Source organism: Aspergillus fumigatus, chromosome 6, assembly GCF_000002655.1.
Source record: "Aspergillus fumigatus Af293 chromosome 6, whole genome shotgun sequence".
Classification (NCBI taxonomy): domain Eukaryota; kingdom Fungi; phylum Ascomycota; class Eurotiomycetes; order Eurotiales; family Aspergillaceae; genus Aspergillus; species Aspergillus fumigatus.
The window spans coordinates 16,629-36,921 of NC_007199.1; the positions used below are offsets into that span (position 1 = coordinate 16,629).

The 20,293-nt window shown below is 38.4% G+C and overlaps 3 protein-coding genes across 3 annotated transcripts; all 3 read left to right on the forward strand.

The window, feature by feature from the left end:
- Positions 1-11,748: 11,748 nt before the first annotated feature.
- Positions 11,749-13,127, forward strand: AFUA_6G00100 (uncharacterized protein; the record flags this gene model as incomplete). The annotated part of the gene is made up of 2 exons (XM_077804914.1): positions 11,749-12,546; positions 12,624-13,127. The coding sequence occupies 2 exons, from the start codon at positions 11,749-11,751 to the stop codon at positions 13,125-13,127; spliced, it is 1,302 nt and encodes a 433-aa protein (XP_077661050.1).
- Positions 13,128-15,926: 2,799 nt separating this feature from the next.
- Positions 15,927-17,182, forward strand: AFUA_6G00110 (dihydrodipicolinate synthase family protein; the record flags this gene model as incomplete). Its single annotated transcript, XM_726453.2, has 1 exon — positions 15,927-17,182. The coding sequence occupies one exon, from the start codon at positions 15,927-15,929 to the stop codon at positions 17,031-17,033; it is 1,107 nt and encodes a 368-aa protein (XP_731546.1). The 3' UTR covers positions 17,034-17,182.
- A 798-nt stretch (positions 17,183-17,980) lies between these two features.
- On the forward strand, positions 17,981-20,162 carry AFUA_6G00120 (Zn(II)2Cys6 transcription factor; the record flags this gene model as incomplete). The annotated part of the gene is made up of 2 exons (XM_726452.1): positions 17,981-19,311; positions 19,367-20,162. The coding sequence occupies 2 exons, from the start codon at positions 17,981-17,983 to the stop codon at positions 20,160-20,162; spliced, it is 2,127 nt and encodes a 708-aa protein (XP_731545.1).
- Between the last annotated feature and the right edge of the window lie 131 nt (positions 20,163-20,293).

A 20,293-nucleotide genomic window follows, 5' to 3' on the forward strand; every position in this document is an offset into this window, starting at 1 on the left:
AGATCAGACAGAGTTTAAGGCAAACTTAGCTAATAGTAACCAGTCAGCCTAATTATCTTATAGATAGGTAATATAGGTGCGTAGGTATTATTCTAGAATAGTATTTATTCTTTTAGTTTAGCTATTAGTCTTAGGGTAATAAGTAGTAGACAGTAGGTTCTTGATATCTAGGCATTAAGTTAGGTGCTTCCAGAATACAGTAACAAACTAAGGGCTATAGTCTAATACTATTATCCTTGGTAAGCCATATAGCTTCTATATGTAATGGATATATAATTAGGCTACGCCCTTAGCATCACAGGTAGTCTGATAAGGGATAAAGTGCCTTATCTTTGTAAGTTAATCAACAATAACTAGTATAGTATTGTAGCCTTGACTAGGTACTAGACTAGTGATAAAGTCCATTGAGATATCTTACTATAATTATTTAGGTACTAGGAGCGGGCGCAACACTCCTTAGCAGGCTTTATAAGATAGGGTGGATCAGCAGCAGGTATGGCAGTTTTAGGTCTAGTAGTTAATATATTAGTACATGCCTGGCCAGTAATATTCCTATGCTATTAACTTATATAACTTATGCTTTCTAGGGTGTCTAGTAGCAGGCTTATTATAGCATTCCCATAATAACTAGGCTCTCAGCTCATTATAGTCAGGGATGTATAAGCATTTATAGTAGTATAGATAGCTTCCTTATCATCTACAATCAGCCAGGGTGATCTTTGGGTGTTGACTAGCATTCCTATCTAGTGCTTGTAGGATGGACTGTACAGTATTGTCTGACTAGTAGGCAGTATCTAGTAGTTCTTTGATACTGGGAGGGGGCTCTGGTTGGTCTGGTTGGTCTGGTTAGTCTGGTTGGTCTGGCTAGTCTGGTTGGTCTGGCTGGTCTATCTATACTGGTTGAGCAGGCACTCTGGTAGGTTCCTTAGGTATTTTAGTAACTTAGGCCACTGGGTCTGTAAAGCAAACTCTTCTTATAGCTAACTAGCTCCTTGTAATGGCTTCTAGTTTCACTAAGTTCTAAATCTCAGGGTTAAGGTTCTCTTTCTTCAGAATTATCTAGCTCTGGTGTTGTAGCTGTTTATCCCCCTCTTTAGGGAGATCTTCTAACCTCCTGGTTAGAGTATCAGGCTTAACTCCCTGCTTCCTAGGTTAATATATAATTTTAAAGTTAAAGTAGGATAGGAATTTAGACTAGTAAGCTTGTTATCTATTAAGCAGCTTAGTAGATATGAAATATTCCAGGTTATAATAATTAGTTATAACGTTAATTAGTAATGGTGTACCCTCTAGTTCAGGGCGCTATTCCTTAAAATAGTAAAAAATGGTGAGCAACTCTTTATTATAGATCTTGTAGTTACACTTAGTAACTAAGAGCTTCTTAGAGAAGAATATAACAGGGTACAGGACTCCTTTATTATTATACTAAGACATTATACTAGTAGATATATAATCAGAAGAGTTAGTCTTAACCACAATATCTTTTATCTAGTTAAATAGTTTTAAGATTAGGGTGTTTATAAACACCTTCTTCAGGGCTTTAAAGCCTAATTTACAGGCTATAGTCCACATAAATAGGACATCCTTCCTAGTCAGGTTCACCAAGGGAGCAATAATTTTGGAGAAATCCTCAATAAATCACTAGTAAAAGTTACTAAAGCTAATAAAGGCCTGAATATTAGTAACGCAGGTTAGAACTTGCTAGTTAATAATTATTTTCACCTTATCAGGATCCATGCAAATGCTATCCTGGCTAATAATAATACCTAGGAACTTGGTTTTAGGGACAATGAACTTGTACTTTTGGATTTTTATATATAGGCTGGCTTCCCTTAGTTTCTGTAGGATAGAGTGGATATATATTATATATTTAGTGCAGGTCTTGCTATAAATAAGGATATCATTAAGGTAGGCAGTGCAGAAGACATTAAGGTAATCTTGTAAGGTATTATTAATAAATTACTAAAAGGTTACAGGTGCTCCTATTAGCCTAAAGGGTATTACTAGGGACTTAAACAGGTCTGGTCAGGTATAGAAAGCTGTTAGGTATTCTTATCCTTTCTTAATATATATATTATTAAATGCTAAAATAATATTAATCTTTATAAAATATTTCATCCCTTTTAGGTTATTCAGGGTTTCCTTTGTTAGGGGCAGTAGGTATTAGTCTTTAATAGCTATAGTATTTAGGGCTTAGTAATCAACACAGATTTATATGCCTCCACCTGGCTTTTTAATAAATAGGATAGGCGACACAGTGGGTGATGAACTAGGGCGGATAAAGCCCTTCCTCAGGTTCTCTTTAATCCATTCCTTCAGGACTTTTAATTCTTCTTAGGACATAGCATATAGAGGGCTGAATAGAGGGGTCTTTCCCTCTAACAGCTTAATATTATGGTTATAGAGGCAGTGTGGTGGCAGGTGCTTAGCCTCCTTAGGGGAGAAAATATTAGTGTAGTCTTTGAATTTATCAGGTAATAGGTTGGTGGGATCTTCCTTCTAAGCTTTCCTAATCCTTAGGGCGGCTTTAAGATCTTCTAGGGTGATTGTGAATATCTGGGTGTTTCTCTAGGCATAAGCTAAGCAGGTAGCTAAGGAGATAAAAGCTATATCTCTGTTCTCTAGTCCCTTTAGTCTTAGAGGTAGGTATCTAGGTTAGGTCTTTAGGGGGATGTTGTATAGGGCTTATATCTTAGTTAGCCTCTAGGGAGTATTGCAGTATTTCTGGCAGTAGTTACTATTAAATATAATACTATAGGCTGTGAATTATATTAGGGGGTTATATACCTTTATCTAAGGTATTCCTAGTATAATAGGGTAGTATGCTAATTAGATAATGTAAAACCTCACATCTTTCTTAAAGTAGTTCTTAATTCTCATATCCATCTGAATGTAATGGGTTATCTTCCTATTCTCTGGTTCTCTCCTATTAAATATATACAAGGTTATCGGGTCTGCTAGGGGGATGGGCTCCAGCATCTAGTCTTTAGCCTATCCTTTATTAATAAATCCTTGTCCTTTGGCTCTGGTATCTAATAGGGTATAAGTAGGTAGTTTTATTTCCTTCTCTTCCCTCTCTAGGGTCACAGGTAATATTATAGCTTTTAATTATTATATTTGTTTCTTAAGGTTAAGTCTATAAATAGCAGCAGTAGAAATTTAAATAATATATAGTTTCTAAGCCTGGTTATGGCTTACTCTAGGCTTACTCCTTTTACTGAGGAGGTCTGGCTGGGTAATAGGCTTCTAGGTTCTGGAATCTATCCCCTCTGGGGGCTCTCTAGGCATGGTTTATAAGACACCATGATTTATACTCTCTAATAGGTATTAGGATGGGGGCAGTCCCTAATCTAGTGTTCTAGGGAGCCATATTAGAAGCAGGTGCCTGTCTCGCGGTGGGAGGGGCTATACCCCTTTCTTATTAGGTATTAGGTAGTACCTAGGTCTATAGGGTTATATTATTGTGCTGGTGTATGCTTGTTCCTTTAAATAATAGGGTGCTAGGGTTACTTAGTAGACTTAGTGGTAATAGGGCTAGAGCTTTGGGGTGACTGGGAATGTGGGGTAGGTTTAGTAGTAGTAGCATAGGTCTTAATAACAGGGGGCTAGTTAGTAGTGTATTGCTAGTAGTGGTTCTTAAGCTTCTGCAGGAATCTAGTGAACTAATAGTACTCCTAGCTTAGAGGCTGGTTATGCATAAGCATGCCCTGGAGTTTATAACTAATAGCCTATTTAAGCAGGGTGGATAGGGTTTCCTTAGGCATCTTACCCTCCAGGGCTAGGCATTAAAATTCTGCAAAGAAGGTGCTAAACTCCTTATTAGTCTGGCGCAGGCTGAATAGCTTGTTTTGGGCATTATTCATGCGGTTAGGGTCACTAAAGGTACGCTCTAGGATGTCTAGGATGTCTTGGTAGTTATTAAGGGTGTAAATTCCCTTCTTAATATAGGGGAGAATCTGGGTGTACAGCACACCCTTTAGGTGGTTATTTATATAAGCCATCTGGCTCTGCGGCGTCAGGAAGTGGTTAAGGTTAATATTTATTTTCTCTTAAATCTGCGCTATAAAATGCTAAAGGTCCTTTTAGTCACCTTTAAACTTATTAAGGTTAGGGAGTTATTCTGATAATCTGGTAGCTTTGGAAGATAAGGTAGTAGTTAATATAGGTATTCCTACTAGAGCAACTACAGGCTTCTTAGTAATAGGGTTATGTATAGGTGCAGGTATAGGTATATTTATAGTAGGGGTAGCTAAGTGATAGGCTTAATCCCTTTCTACAGTAGCCTATATATACTACTATTCCTTCTCTTATAGCTATTCCTTCTAGTACTGCAGGATAGCCCTTAGTTTAGTAGTCTCTTGTTTGTGTCTCTGCTCTAAGATAGTGAGTTTATACTAGAGTTCTAGGAGTCAGGCCTTGGATTGTTCAGCTTGTTGGTTTGCTTTATTAATAGTTGATTTAGCCTTCTAGATATACTCATATGCTAGGCAGCAGTATTCATACTATTTAGTACTATAGCTAGTAATATGCTTAGAGAACTCTTCAGGGTTGCAAGGCAGGAATAGGGGTAGAGGGACAGGCATTCTGATAGTGTCAACTCCAAGGGGGGAGCTATATAATGTCAAGGTGCTGGATCATAGGTAAATAGAAGTTAGTTAATAAGGAAGTTAACACTCAGACTGGCTACAGCAATCTATATCTTATCTATTCTAGTTATAGGGCAGACTAGTACAGGCAGGCTCTATAGACAGGATGTAGCTTAAGGACCTTCAAACAGGTTGCTGAGTTATGTGGTGAAGATATTCCTAGAGTCATGTGATTCCTTCCTGGCGATGCTAACTCCTATCCACGGCAGCACCATGACAATGAAAGAGGATTTAATGCTGGAAAACACTCCCTGATAGTAAATTAAACCTAAATATCTATAACTCTAATCTGTCTAGGAGTATATGTAATAGAGGAGCGCGACCTACAGAATAGAGCATTTAACCATAAGTATATAGTTTTTACGCGATTAATATTAGTAGCATATCCAGGCAGTGGTGGCCTAGAAAGGGCCCTGCTTAACAGAGATGAGTAGAACTGCCCTAATCAGTGTGCTATGTGACCCACTAGTATAGGCATCACACTACATAGCCACTATGGGTCCGTACGTGAGGCTTAGGTTCAACGGAAAAAATGAGTTTTGTACTCACTAGCTCTACTAGGATATCTTAGGTTGTTGCATACCTAGTTAGTACTAGATTATTCATAGCTACTATGAAGCCAGAAGGTAGGATATTTAACAGAGCCTATAAGATGCTGCCTAAGAAATAGTAGATAGCTGTAGGTTAACAGCTTAGTAGGCAAGCCCTATGCCTCTAGCTATATTTATTATTAATATACATAATAGATTGTTATACTTGTACCTTAATTTAGCTAACTAATTAAAAGGGGTGATTAAAATCTGTAGTACCAGCGCGCATCACTAATTTAAATATTAAGTGGAATTTCGCGACGGCTCAACTCTACTAAGGTTAGTTGCTAATGAATGTGACCTATTATAGTAATGATTTATGGATCTAGGAAAATGGAGCTGTCTAATCAGCGTCTTTGTGATCACATGATGACTTCCTTAATGGTCGGTCGCTGAGTTGAATCAACTAATTGGTCTAGAGAGAAGTAATAAGGCTGGAGTATGCAATAGTATAAGGATAAATCTGCTCTAATGAAAATAATATGGGTTATAAACTTCCCGAATTATTCAGTCCGCATTCTCATATGTGTGTTCCTAATATACTCCTAGCTTTTATTACCTTTTTGGCAATGTCCTTAAAAATAGTGCCTATAACCATATACTCAGGCGAAACAATGAGTATGGAAACATGGTAACTTCTTGTTAATGTAGATGAAGATTACTATGATTTCTATATGCATGCTTGATACTAATGTGTATGTTTTATTTTAATCACATTATTTATTGCTAGTTTGCAATAATCAAAGGGTCTACATTAGTCCTGTGAGGCGTGTGGTTAAATAGGGTATATGGGCCCACCATCCTAAGGTAAGCTATAGTGGGTTGGTTATATAGTTGATTGGAGTTGAAAGCAGAGTTAATCACAGCGACTAACATTTTAGTTACTACTTGAAGTCATTGCTTAGCTCCTACGGCAAAGAATGCCCGCCTCAAATAACTGAGTAACGGTTACCTGATATTTTCCAAAACCTGTTCAACTTTAACCCCCTATTAGTTGTCCACCACCTCAGTTATGCTTATTTTTTAAAAACCTACTAAGATAGTTCAACATGATTGAATGCTATAGATGAAGTTGATCATATACTTGCACCTGGCACTGCACTGTGGTTAATTAAGTTTATCCTTCAGCTCTTAGGCTGCACCATTATTTCTGACCTTATAGTTAAATTTAGGGGGGTGTGCCAAAGCCACGGTACTTTTATTACTAGTTATTCCAGAGCAGGTAGTAGACGAAGGCCCCTGCCAGATCTAGGTTAGTGTGGCACCTAAGCTCTGCCCTTAGGGTGTGTGTACCATGATATTGTCCCCTTAACATTAGCTATATCTACTTTTTATTAAGAAGCTAAAAGAACTATCTCATAACAGCGCCTTAGCAAAGCTTTGTATATATTAACTTCATATAAAAATAGCAATAACAATCCAGTAATATTGTGTTATCAGTGGTCAAATTATATAATATTCTGTACTATTTAGGAGCCAATAAATTATATATTCTGCGAAGTAGCTTACACTACCATATATAGACTTTCACAATCTATTAAAAGACCAAGTCAGAAACTAGACCATCAGAAAATTGGACCATTTATTATTAATAAAAAATTAGGACTAGTCAACTATTAACTATAACTACTAAAGAGCATGACAAAAATTTATCTAGTATTTCATATCTCATTATTAGAACCAGTACTAAAAAATACAAAAATTACTAAAAACATGGAAATTAACAATAATACTAAATAAAAATATAAAGTTAAGGAAATTCTAAGTCACAAGCAAGTCAGTGGAAAACCATACTACCTTATAAAATAGAAAGGTTATAATACCTCAGAAAATACATAGGAGCCTATTAAGAACCTAACAGGCTACTATCAACTTATTTAACAGTACTGTTTAAAGGAAAATTAAAGTTCTCCTAGAATGAGGGGGGCATCTGATCAATCTCCGCTATTATCTAATTAAAATTAGGATTATCAGAAGTCACAGCCAACTGCTAGGCCTTAGTAGTGGGATTAGGTTGATTAGATAACTTCTTCTTATCTAAGATCCACAGCAACTTAGCATCATGTTCTAACATTTTGAAACCATGCTCTTTGAGGAATTTCTATTATCTATAAAGATAGGAATATTAGGCTAGCGACTCAGCAACTTTCTGTTATTTTTCTATTAACTTTTTCTAAATCTTCTCTAAATATTCTTACAGCTGTCAAAGCTTAGGATATAAGAGTTCTAATTTATTATTAGTCACAGAAAGTTTAGAAGCAATCTTCTTTTCAGCTCTTTTAAGCAAATCCTACTTCTTTTTAATATAGAAATCCTTTTTATATAAATAACCCTGACGGGTGCACGACGCATATTTTAAATATTAATAAGTTTAATCCATTACATAGACCTTACCAGAAGAAGCATAATAATTACAAGGAAACAAGGTAATAAAGCTGTTCTTAATAATATACTCTAATTAATAGATATAACTAGCTACTTAGTTATAATTATAAGGAAGTTTTAGAACACCCTTAAGAACAGTATCAGCACAATGCTTAGGTATAATAGGTGAACATATTCAAAGGAAAAAGACATCACTCACCTGGGGGAGTACTACTTTTTAAATCAAGTTTTAAGGATAAAATACTAGGAGAGGGGGAGGTGATATTACAACACTAACACAGCCGCTCTAGTACTAGGCAGATATGATAGGCAGAAACCTAAGGATTGATAATCACTAGTCAATCCCAGAGTAATTAGGGCACAATCTAGAGAAATACTTAATCTAGATAGGTTTCCGCAGAAAAGTAGTTTAGTGGTTGCTTACTAAATATATTTTCCTACAAACTATTATCACATGACGTGGTAGATGGGTATACAGGGTTAATAATAGGAAGGTATTATAATTATCTACCACACTACTAGTATACCATCTATCGCCACTACTACCTGGAGGAACTATGGGTATATAAGGACGCTCATTCGCTTTGTATCTAAAAAACTCTTAGCTTAGTTCCTTGTGTTTAATATAAATTATTTACTTAAGTATAAGAGCACTAATCTGATTCGTTAGCTACTCTCTTACTATTAAGTATATATACTTAATAGGCCTTGCTTCTATCTCTACTATTATTATTCTTGTGTTACCTTACACTGTCCTTAATCCTGTCCAGATTATTATATTAATCTATCATTAGGCTACCTGGTCAGTAGGCCTCAGGCAAGTATCGGGTATGGTCCAGGGACTATACCACCTCACTCCCAAGGTAGTGACTAGCAGAAACAGCAGAGACGGATCCCAGGGTGTGACATATAGTTAAGTTCTACTTAGATTAACTTTCTTAAATAGAATGCAACTAGTCATAGTTTCCTATTATTTCCTAGTTAAGTCATCCTCATTCTAATCACATAATTAGATGCGTTAGTTTTAATAGTTATTTCCTTATCTAGATTATATTACACTAAGATTAGTACAGTCATAATTTTCTTCTTAATTCTAGTAAATACTACTTTATATTCCTTAGTCTACTTAAACTCCTTCCCCTTCTTAAGTAGTTTAAAGAGTAGCATTATAATCTTTGCATATCCTTTAATAAATTATTAATAGTAGTTTACAAGCCTAATAAACTATTAAGTCTCCTTAACTATTTTTAGTTAGGGCCATTCCTTTATTACTGTAACTTTGTTCTAGTCTATATAAATACCTTTAGTAGATATCTAATGCCCTAAGAACTTAGTCTCTTAGACATGGAATTTATACTTCTTAAGCTTTAATCTGATATTTACCTTCTGGAGTTCTTATAGAACTTCCCTAATATATTCTATATATTCATCTTTATTTTCTAAAAAGATTAGTATATTATCTAGATAGACTACCACAAAGCAATATAACACCTTATGTAGTATTTCCTTGATAAATCTTTTAAATAATGCTAGTATATTAGTTAACCTAAATAGCATAACTAAGTATTTAAAATATCTAAATTTTATCCTAAAGGCTATTTTCCATTCTTTACCTTCTGTAATTCAAATGTAATTATATATATCTATAATATCTAACTTTATAAACTATTTTACTCCTTAAATTCAATCTTAGATGTTATGGATTAATAGAAGTGGATAGTAATCCTTAACTATAAGTATATTTAGTAGTCTGTAATCTACACAGAGCTGTAGACTACTATCTTTCTTTTATATAAAAAGTACATTATATCCTACTAGTGAGTTTAATAGTTATATCTTTCCTAATTAAAGCTGTTTATTAATATATTCCTTAAGTACTTAGAGTTCCTTTTCTAATATTTAATATATCTTTTTATATGCTAGCAATTTTCCTTCCTATAAAGGAATCTAGTAGTCATATTTACTATATTCTAGTAAGATATATTATTTAGGTTGCTTAAATAATGTCTTAAAATTACTATATTCCTAAGGTAGAATTAGTCCTAATTCTAATTTATTCCTAGATTCACTATTCCTAGGACTGATTACTCTGGGATCACCCTAGTCCTAATTTATTATAGCTAAAAATAAGTAGAGATCTGGGTCAAAAATATTCCTAGAACTACCTATTCTAGGATTAATTATTTCTCTGTATTCTATTTCCTAGATATCTTTATTATTACTTCCTAGTGTTATAATATTAGTGTAATCACTATCTTACTCCAGTGCCTATTCTAGTAGTTCTATTATTATAATCCTCTGCAATAGTTTAGTGGCTGCTAACACTACCTTTATCTATTAGCTAGTTATTACCTTTCTTAGTCTACCCTTTAACTACTTAGCATTATTATTATTATCCTTTAACTAAACACGCTATGAGGTCCTAGTTTCCTCTTAAACTTAGTCCTATCATGGGCATCTGTAGTTAAACTAGATTTAATTTATATTCTAGTTAATTACTAGATTATAATTCCTAAGCCATGGAATCCCTAATACCACATTATACCATCCCATTAGCATAATGTTAAAGTTTAGATATTTAAAATGTTCTAACATAACTATTAGTACAGTTCCTGATTTAGTTATGATTTTAAGAGTTCCTAAATTCTCTCTATTCAGATCTGTGATTGGTTTAGGTACTTCTAGCCAATACTTTACTATATATTTATTATTATAGTAGATGCTGTAGTTATTGCTATAATAGGCAATCCATAGTACCTATTTATATTATAGGTGTCCTTAGAAATGTTTGCATAGACACTAGTTATAGTTATATCTCCTATAAAATAGTCCTAGTAGTCTCTTTCCTAATATCCTCTTAAGTTTATAGTAATACTTGTTATTCCACTATTTATAATATTAGTAATATACTATATATCTTCTATAGTATATTATATATTATTCCTAAGATTCAACTTAGGTCTAATATTCTAAGTTCTAATATATGCATCCTTTCACTCCTTATTTAACCTTTTTAAGGATTTATTTATTTAGTTAGTGCGCTTCTAGTTCTACTAACTATTTCTTATCTAGCTATTATAGCCATGTAGCATACTAGTCTACTTTATTATGATTTTATAGGGATTCATTCCTGGGTGTCTTAGGAATCTTATAGGGCTGCTCCTTATTAGGATTAAGGCTTACCTACTAAGTTCCATACTCTTCATTAAGTAGATTAATAGGTTAGTTAATAGTAGTCTAATCTATTTTAGGAAAATCCTCTTAAGCTGGCTTATCCTAGTTAGTATTTTCTAAGTCAGGGCTAATAACCTAATATATTCTATTAGTTAGCACTATTAATCTATAAATAACTTCTTTACTATTAGTTAGTAACTTCTAATTAGTAGCTACAAGCATATTTAAGTTCTTAATAGGCTGATTACTATTTATACTTTTATATTTAGTAAAGTCTTCCTTCTTAAGCTCTATCTTAATTTCCTTATTACTTAAGCTTATACATTCCTTATACAGCTTCCTAAGTTATTTATTACTTTTCTTTATCTTAATAGTGCTAGTAGTGTTATATCTATTTCTTCTAATTATAGTACTAAGCTCTTTCATGGCTTATATCTGCTTTTTTTCATACTACTTACCCTTCCCAGGGTCTTTTCTATAGTTCTTAGATATATATCCCAGCTTCCCGCACTAAAAATATAGTTTCTCTTTTCATTACTATTCTCTTTCCTTACTAAAAAGTACTATAACGTAATCGGTAAGCGAGCGGATCACGCAACCGAGCGGATCACCAAACGCGTTTTGACTTCTATTTCAAAAGCTGCAGTGCTCAGCCAGCCACTATGCCACCAAAAGCGCGTATAAACTCAAAAAATTCAGTTGAGCAGGAGGGAAGGGTCCTACTTGCAGTATCAGCTTTGAAAAATAAGGAAATTCTCAATATTCGTGAAGCTGCGCGTGTCTATAATGTGCCTTATACTACCCTCCAGCGGCGCCTAAAGGGGCATACTTTTCGAGCTGAATTACGCGCAAATGGCCATAAAATGACTCAGAATGAAGAGGATTCACTTATTAGATGGATTCTATCTATGGATCAACGTGGAGCGGCTCCCCGACCGTCCCATGTACGAGAAATGGCGAATATCCTGCTTGCGCAGCGTGGTTCAACTCCTACCCAGACTGTTGGAGAGAAATGGGTATATAACTTCATTAATCGGCATGATGAGATCAAAACCCGATTCTCTAGGCGCTATAACCACCAGCGTGCTAAATGTGAAGACCCAAAGATTATCCTGGAATGGTTCAATCGTGTCCAGATCACAATAATGCAGCATGGGATTACACTGGAAGATATCTACAACTTTGATGAAACTGGCTTTGCAATGGGCTTAGTAGCTACTGCTAAGGTAGTTACAAGAGCTGAGATGCTTAGTCGGCCCTTCCTTATCCAGCCAGGGAACCGCGAATGGGTTACCTCTATAGAGTGTATTAACTCTACTGGCTGGGTGCTTCCACCATGCATTATCTTCAAGGGAAAGGTCCATATTGAGGGCTGGTATCAAGATACAGCCTTACCAGCAGACTGGCGGATCGAGGTCAGTGAGAATGGATGGACGACTGATCAGATTGGATTACGATGGCTTCAAAAAGTCTTTATTCCTGCTACTACCAGTCGTACAACTGGTAGATATCGACTATTAATTCTTGATGGCCATGGGAGCCATCTAACACCACAGTTTGATCAAATCTGCACTGAGAATGATATCATTCTAATCTGCATGCCTGCACATTCATCACATCTCCTCCAGCCTCTAGATGTTGGCTGTTTCTCTCCTCTTAAGCGTGCGTATGGCCGCTTGATTGAGGATAAGATGCGGCTTGGTTTCACCATATTGACAAGTTTGATTTCCTTGAGGCCTATCCACAAGCTCGTACGGCAATCTTTTCAGCAGATAATATTAAAAGTGGCTTTTCAGCAACTGGATTAATACCACTGAATCCAGATCAGGTGCTCAGTCAGCTTAATATCCAGCTTAGAACACCTACACCACCAGGCAGCCGATCAACTAATTCTGTCCCAAAAACACCTTACAATCTCAAGCAGCTGAAGAAGCAGGAAACTACGCTTAAGAAGCTACTTAGGGAGCGTACATACAGCCCTCCTACCCCTACAAAGGCTGTGCTAGGTCAGATTATCAAGGGGTGTGAGATGGCAATGAATAACGCTGCCCTTCTTGCAAAGGAAAATCATGATCTACGTGCTGCACATGAAAAGCACCTTCAAAAGCAGAAGCGATCTAGGCGGCAGATAGAAACTGCAGTGGGATTATCTATCCAGGAAGGGCAGGAGATCATTCAACGCAGGGATCAGGCTGCTGAAGCTATCCCAACTATCCCTCCAGAGCAGGTAGTAGATACAGAACAACGCCCTCAACGGGCACCCCCACGCTGCAGTGACTGCCATATTCTAGGCCATAGGCGATTGCAATGTCCGCAGCGCAAGAATAACTAGATTTAGTAATAAAATCATGTTTTAGGGGTTCAAAATAGCCTCCAATTTCGGCCGCGGCCAAATTCTATGGTATGGTGATCCGCTCGGTTGCGTGATCCGCTCGCTTACCGATTACGTTATATATTATATCTAATTCTATTAGTCATAGTCTATAAGGATCTAAGTATCCTTAGTTCCTTAGTTAAGCTGGCCTTCTGTCATTTACTTAATAGTTTATAATATACTTATTACTAAAACTTCCCTAATTTTATTCCCTTCTACACATCATAAAGTCTTATAGTTTATTATTAATCTTGACTACTTATTTAATTATTTTACTTAGTATCTTAGGTCAGTCTATCTAGATTAATTTCTCTTAGATATCTAGCTTTAATCCTTCTTTAAAGCATGTAATATATGCGTCCTTATCCTAGTCTAAATAGGATATAATTTATTAGAATTTTAAGGCATAGTTATTCACAGAGCCTTTTTGCTTAAGTTACTATAATTAACTTTTAGTATTTTATTCTTTGTTAATATTACTAAAGGTTCCCTTAAGTTATTTTTTAAACTTAGCATAGCTAGCAAACATTGCCTTAGTCTCATCATCCTATTTATTAATATCATATATCTAGTAGTCTCTTATAAAGGGTTTAAACTAATTAAATACTAGTCTAGTAAGATACATGGTCACAAACAAGACCTTATTAGGTTTATTAATGAGTTTTTCATGATTTATTTGTATATATATATCCATCTGTATTAAGAATATATATAGTTTAGATTATATCCTATTAAATAGTTCTAGTAGTTAGACCTTAACAGATTTAACTATAAGTTAACCCTCTAACTATTAGACATACTCCTGGAGCTATTTAACTATACTTATTAGGCCTTTAGCTATAATCTAAGGTTATATAGTCTATTACAGGGTTGCCCTACTAGTATTTAAGCCAGTAGGTGTTAGTGCATTTCCTGCTATGATATTTAATATTAAGAGTTAATTAAACTTCCTAAAGTAATTTATACTGTATAGTATTTAATTTGTTACACCTTAGGATCTATCTCTGCTATTCTCTACTAGTTAACTACTTTAGGAATAGGGTGATATAGTCTCTAGACTATATCTAATACTTGCCTGAGGCCTATTAACTAGATAGCCTAATAATATAACAATATAATAATCTGAGCTAAGGATTAATAATAACTAAAGGTAATATAAGAATAATGATAGTAGAGATAGAAGCAAGGCCTATTAAGTATATATACTTAATAGTAAAGAGTAACTAATGAATTAGACTAGTTAAACTTATACTTAAGTAATTATATAAGATTGAATGTGAGGAACTAAATCTAAGAGTGCTAGATATAATATAAATAAGTGTCTTTATATCCCATAGTTCCTCTAGCTAGTATACCCGGTGGTATATCCTGGATATAGTGGTGGTACATTATATACCTTGATAATATCATCTTAGCATACCACCCATATACTATTAGTTACATGGTAATGATTTATAAGGATTAATATTTAGTAAGTAACTACTAAACTGTATTTCTGCAGAAACCTATCTAGATTAAGTATTTCTCTAGATTACGCCCTGATCACTCTAGGATTAACTGGTAATCATTAATCCTTTGGGTTTCTGCCCGTCACACCCGCCTTGTGCTAGCGCGGCTGTGTCAGTGCCGTAACAATATCTTTGCCTATGAATATCTCCACCACTCCTAGATATTTTTTAATAATAATACCATCATTCGATTCCTCTCTTTAAGCTCTATTGAATGGTGTATGTTTCATTAAGATTAGTTATGGTTGTGTTGTTGACCCAAACCCAGAACTCCCTATATAGACACCAATGCACAATTGATCCTGATCGAATTTGGTATCTTTTAGCTATCTAGGCTGGTAAAAACACAATTTTTAGATACAATCTAATGGTGAGTCAGCTAAAACACTGACATCGACGGTAGTCAATTCTAGGTTTAGATATGAAGAGGAGTAAGTTGGCTTAAAAACAACTGCCTGTTATATAACTAATATCCTTTAGTGATTCCTAGGCTTCTTTAATTTAGGATATGTTCTCTATAATAAGAGCTAAAATGCAGTAGGGCTTTAGTTTTATTAAGTCGAGATATTAGACCCCAAATCATCTGAAATGAATGGTAACCTTTAGGATGTATACTACATCATTCATACAGCAAATATGATATATTTATTTAGTCTCAAAATCAGGACAATTTTTTTCTGGAATCTTGACTCATCGAAGCCAGGAGGCAGGATATGGGGCCATGGCCCGCGAGGGACTGTCATCTTTGAGGAACAGGCATGACAGTCGACTATTATTCATTCTGTTTTTGTGAAGGGCTAAAGCCACTGTTATTTAATGTAGCTAACCACAGACCATGTGCGACGACAACCCTGGAGTAGTCCGGGGCCGTTTGCTCTAGGAAATAAACGGTGCCGAAGGCAGTGATTCGAAATTGTTGGTTGTTGATGAGATGTCAGTTTCTCCCCGGGGGCCGGCTGGCGGATTGCAATGTCACCTCGCGCGGGGATGAATCCTCTGCAGACGACTAAAGTGACCAAGCGGGTCGTGTAAGCGGTCAAGTAGCCTTGTTGGATCGGCCCTAGCCCCGTTAGCTGAGTAACACGTCCGAGGCTTGATACAGTATGCTTCCACAGTTTATGGGGGTGGTCTAGCCTGGGCCAGGATACAGTCCACTTTCTGGGGGTGGACAACCTTTTTCGGCGGCTCGGTACCGTAAAGTCTGGAAAGTCTGGACGGATTTATCGGAAGGTCTACAGGGAAATCCGCGATGCTTTGCGCCTGCCCCACATATTTCCGGGAATCCGAATCCAATTCAACTTTCTGCAAACATGTAAGGAGGTATTCGACAGAGATAAAGAGGCAGTTGCCGCAAGAATGCAATGCCCAAAAATACCATACATCTTCTCAACATTCACTTGAAGTTCGCACGTTTCTCGTCAACATGGTCGGATTTGATATGTGTGGATTGACCCCCGCTCCGGTCACTCCTTTCACTCAAGATGGTGCTGTGGACTACGAAGCCATCCAGCGTCTTGGCTCCTGGCTCGGCAGTATCGATGGAGTGAAAGGTCTCGTGGTTCTTGGACACGCTGGCGAGGGCACATTTCTTACCGCCGAGGAGCAAGTCTCAGTCATCAAAGCGTTCGTCAAATCGGTTGATGGCAAAGTCCCAATTATTGCTGGCATCACGGGTGAAGGCACCGAAGTTGCCGCCCTCGAGGCCAAGCGAGCAAAAGAAGCTGGAGCTGCTGCTGGGCTGCTCTACCCGTCTCACGGCTGGTTGCGCTTCGGATACCAACGTGGTGCCCCTCAACATCGGTACCGTCGTGTGTATGAAGTCTCTGGCCTGCCTTTGATCCTTTTCCAGTACCCTGACAACACAAAGGCCACCTATGATTTGCAGACCATGCTGGACATTGCTGCCCAGCCCGGATGCTTTGCCATGAAGAACGGCGTGCGCAACATGCGCCGATGGGACACAGAAATTCCCATCATTCGGGCTCAACGACCTGATCTGCAAATTCTCTCATGCCACGACGAATACCTTCTCCACACTGCATTCGATGTCGACGGTTTCTTGGTTGGTTACGGAAACATCGCCCCCGAGCCTCTTATCGAGCTCATCAAGGCCGGAAAGGCCAAGGACTATAAGAAGGCACGGGAGATCCATGATCGGCTCTTGCCTGTCACTAAGAGCGTATATCACCGTGGATCTCACATGGAGGGCACTGTTGCACTCAAACATGGTCTTGTTGCTCGCGGAATTCTGGAACACGCCACTGTTCGCTCGCCTCTTTTGCCCCTTGAGCCTGGTGCGGAGCAGGAAATTCATGCTGCTATCAATGCTGCTTCACTCAGTAAGGTGGTAGTATGATGGAAGGTGTCAACGTTACTCGTTTGCCTATCGCCAGATTAGACTTAGCGCTACGTACACAGGTCACCTCTTGCCTCGCATGTAGATATCTTCATCTCTCTCTCTAAGCAAGCAAGATAGTCACAATTCAGATTCTCTCTCACAGAAGGCTCAAAGTGAAGTTGTAGATGCGACAGTTTGATTAACTTTTTGTACAGATATGTTATGGTTTACTGGATGATGGATTGTTCTATTTCTCATTTGAGAACAAGAGGGTATATATATACAAGATCGACCTCAAATTTATTCCTATCAGTCAGATCTAATATGTCGAGCTTCGATTCAAATAAAGATAAAGCCAATTGCGGGCCTTGTCAAAAACATGCTGTCAATCTGCTGATGTCTGTAATACTGCGTGGAGTATCATTATTCTGGGACGGTAGCAAGAACTTGAATTCCTCTAGAACTAGCGATTAGAATGATTCTATCTAAGGCCAATCTTGACCACTATTTCGGACCTCTTTTTTCTCGGCTTGGTGTCTAGAGCATGGTGCCGGAGAAGTTGGCCTACTAGGTTTGTATGGGCAGCGAAGCGGGACACCCCATCTTGGCTTATAAAACACAGACTAGGATATTGCTAGAGTTGAAATAATGATCTTTGTTGGTTCCTTCCTCGATTGAACAATATGAGATAGCCCATGAGAAGTCAGCACAATTTATGACATCTCTGGATCAAGCTGTGTGAATTTTTTTTTTTTTTTTTTTTTTCACTCTATTTAGGCTGGACTTGGGAATTGAGGAGGGATTCTGACGAGGACGAGCTTGGCCCGACGCCTTCGGATTCTCGGTGATATATTGTTCCCTACCGCCAACCCCGCAAACCGCCATTCTGCTTTTGTATTTGAACCCGATTTTTCCGCTCCCTCCCGCACCCCGCATCACTCTCTACTCCATACCCTGCATACTACATGTCGCGCCGATCGCTTGGAACAACCACACCACCCAGTCACCCGCCAGCATCTCTCCCCAGATCAGAGTCACCAAGAGCTTCTGTAACTAAGCGCCCCCTAAACACGACGAATAAAAGTGGGGATGATGAGAACCGTCGGAAAGACCCGAAGGTTAGTAGGGCTTGTGACACCTGCAAGAAGAAGAAAATACGATGCGACGGTACAATTCCGTGTACCAACTGTACCAAGAGGAAGGTCAGTTGCGCGTATGACATGAAGTATGGCCGAGGGCGACCCCCGACACCTCCATCTTCAGCCGCGATTCGCGAACATCAAAACAGGCTGAGAAGTAATTACTCATATGATCTCTCTAACTGGCAGCCACCAGTCTCCGTCGCTCCTGAAATATCGTCGCCACTAGTCCATTCTCGAGCCTCACCAACTGGTGAAATTGAGGGTCAATATTTTGATCCTACCTCGGGATTGAACTTTTTACACCGAGCATGGAAAAAGCTTTTGACCACCCAGAATGATCAACCGGCATCATACCGCCTAAGCGTTTCGGAGCAGAATCAGCTCCTTACATCAGCAGGTGACCGACCCTTTCACATTGAGAGCGATGCATTGGACAGCTTCATTCCTGATGCCTCAACAGCGAGAAAGCTGCAGCAATTCTACTTCGAGACGTGTGTGGTCACATACCGCATGTTCCATCGACCGAGTGTGGAAGGCTGGATGGAGATCTTTCTGAAAGATGGACAAGGCGCAGGGCCCACTGCTCGGTCTCTTGGTAAGGCCAAAACTGCGACTCTCCTTACCATCATGGCTATCGCGAACCTGCGCCTGCACAGGGTGAGCGGGGAGACATCAACGGAGGCTGAGTCGCTTGCCTTGAAACGGAGCGATCACTTGTTTTGTGCTGGTATGAGAATGACTGAAGAGGAGATTGGGTTTCCGCGTCTTGAATCAGCACAGGCACGTCTGGTCCAAGTCCTCTACCTTCTTCAAACCTCCCGTATAAATAAAGCCTGGTACACATTTGGCAATGCGTTCCAAATCACACTCTCGCTGGGTATGCACAGGAGGCGGGACCAGAAGAGGGATTACCCCTTCACAAGCAGGAGGCAGGATTATATCACGTCAGAGTGCTATAAGCGCACCTTTTGGGTGGCATATACTGTCGACAGATATCTGAGTGTTGTGCTTGGTCGGCCTCGACTTTACCAGGATGAAGACATCGACCAGAATTTTCCAGATACTGTAAACGATGAGGACATGACACCGGATGGGTTTTCCATTTCAGATGACCCGGCTGATTGTTATATCGATGCTCTCATATATCATGCGAAGTACATAACAACCCCCGCCGACCACCACAATACTGCATTGCTAATTCGATTGTAGAATTGCTCAAATCATCGGGAAGATATCACGGGAAGTGTACTCAGTTAGCGAGCTGTATAGCCAGAATCGCTTGGCTGCTGCCCATCGGTTGGGCCGCGAATTACATGAATGGCGTGAAAGCCTGCCACCACACTTAGGTACTGTTAAGCCAACAACATTAATACCTAGTTTTCGGCGTCAGGCTATTGCCTTGCAGCTCGCATATTTCCATGCCATCATTCATGCCTATCGACCCTTTCTTTTGAGCGACGCAGCATCTGAGATTGTCAGTGAATGTATCTTAGCCACCAAGGCCTGTCTAGAGCTTATTAACAAAGTGGCGAGAGACAGCATGCTGTTTCATTCCTTCTGGTGGACTCATTATGTGATCTTCTGTGCATTGGCTGTGGTTTATGTTTGGGAGATTCAACGAACTACTCGATCCCTCGTTGAAACTGTCGATACGTCTCTGGGCAAAATATTTGAGCTTGCGGAGAAATGCCATGGTCATCTCAAGCGAGCATCTACTGGTCTATCGCAAAACCAACGATACAGCGTCATACTCGACGAACTGAGATCTGAAGCACAAAGATGTCGATCTCTGACCACAAACCCGCCAAAGATAGATCAAGAGGGTGCTTGTGGCGGCGAAGCCAGCGCCAATGCAAATAATGGCTTTCGTTTGTTGCAGGATCCGAATATGTTCGGGACTGGTTTAGAAGCCATACTTCCAGAAGGTGTCATGTTGAATATGCCGGACAGCTTCTTGTTCAATGACTGGCAGACTCTTGACTCATCGGTATGTATAAGCGTATGAATTGATCTCGCAACAAAAAGCTGACCTAGCCCGAAGGCTTTTCTCCCGTTCCCTGATCTGAATTCCGTTTCCCCAACAAATGTCCCCGTTAGTCCATAAAGTTGAAGGGAGGGGATGCTCCACTTTTTAGA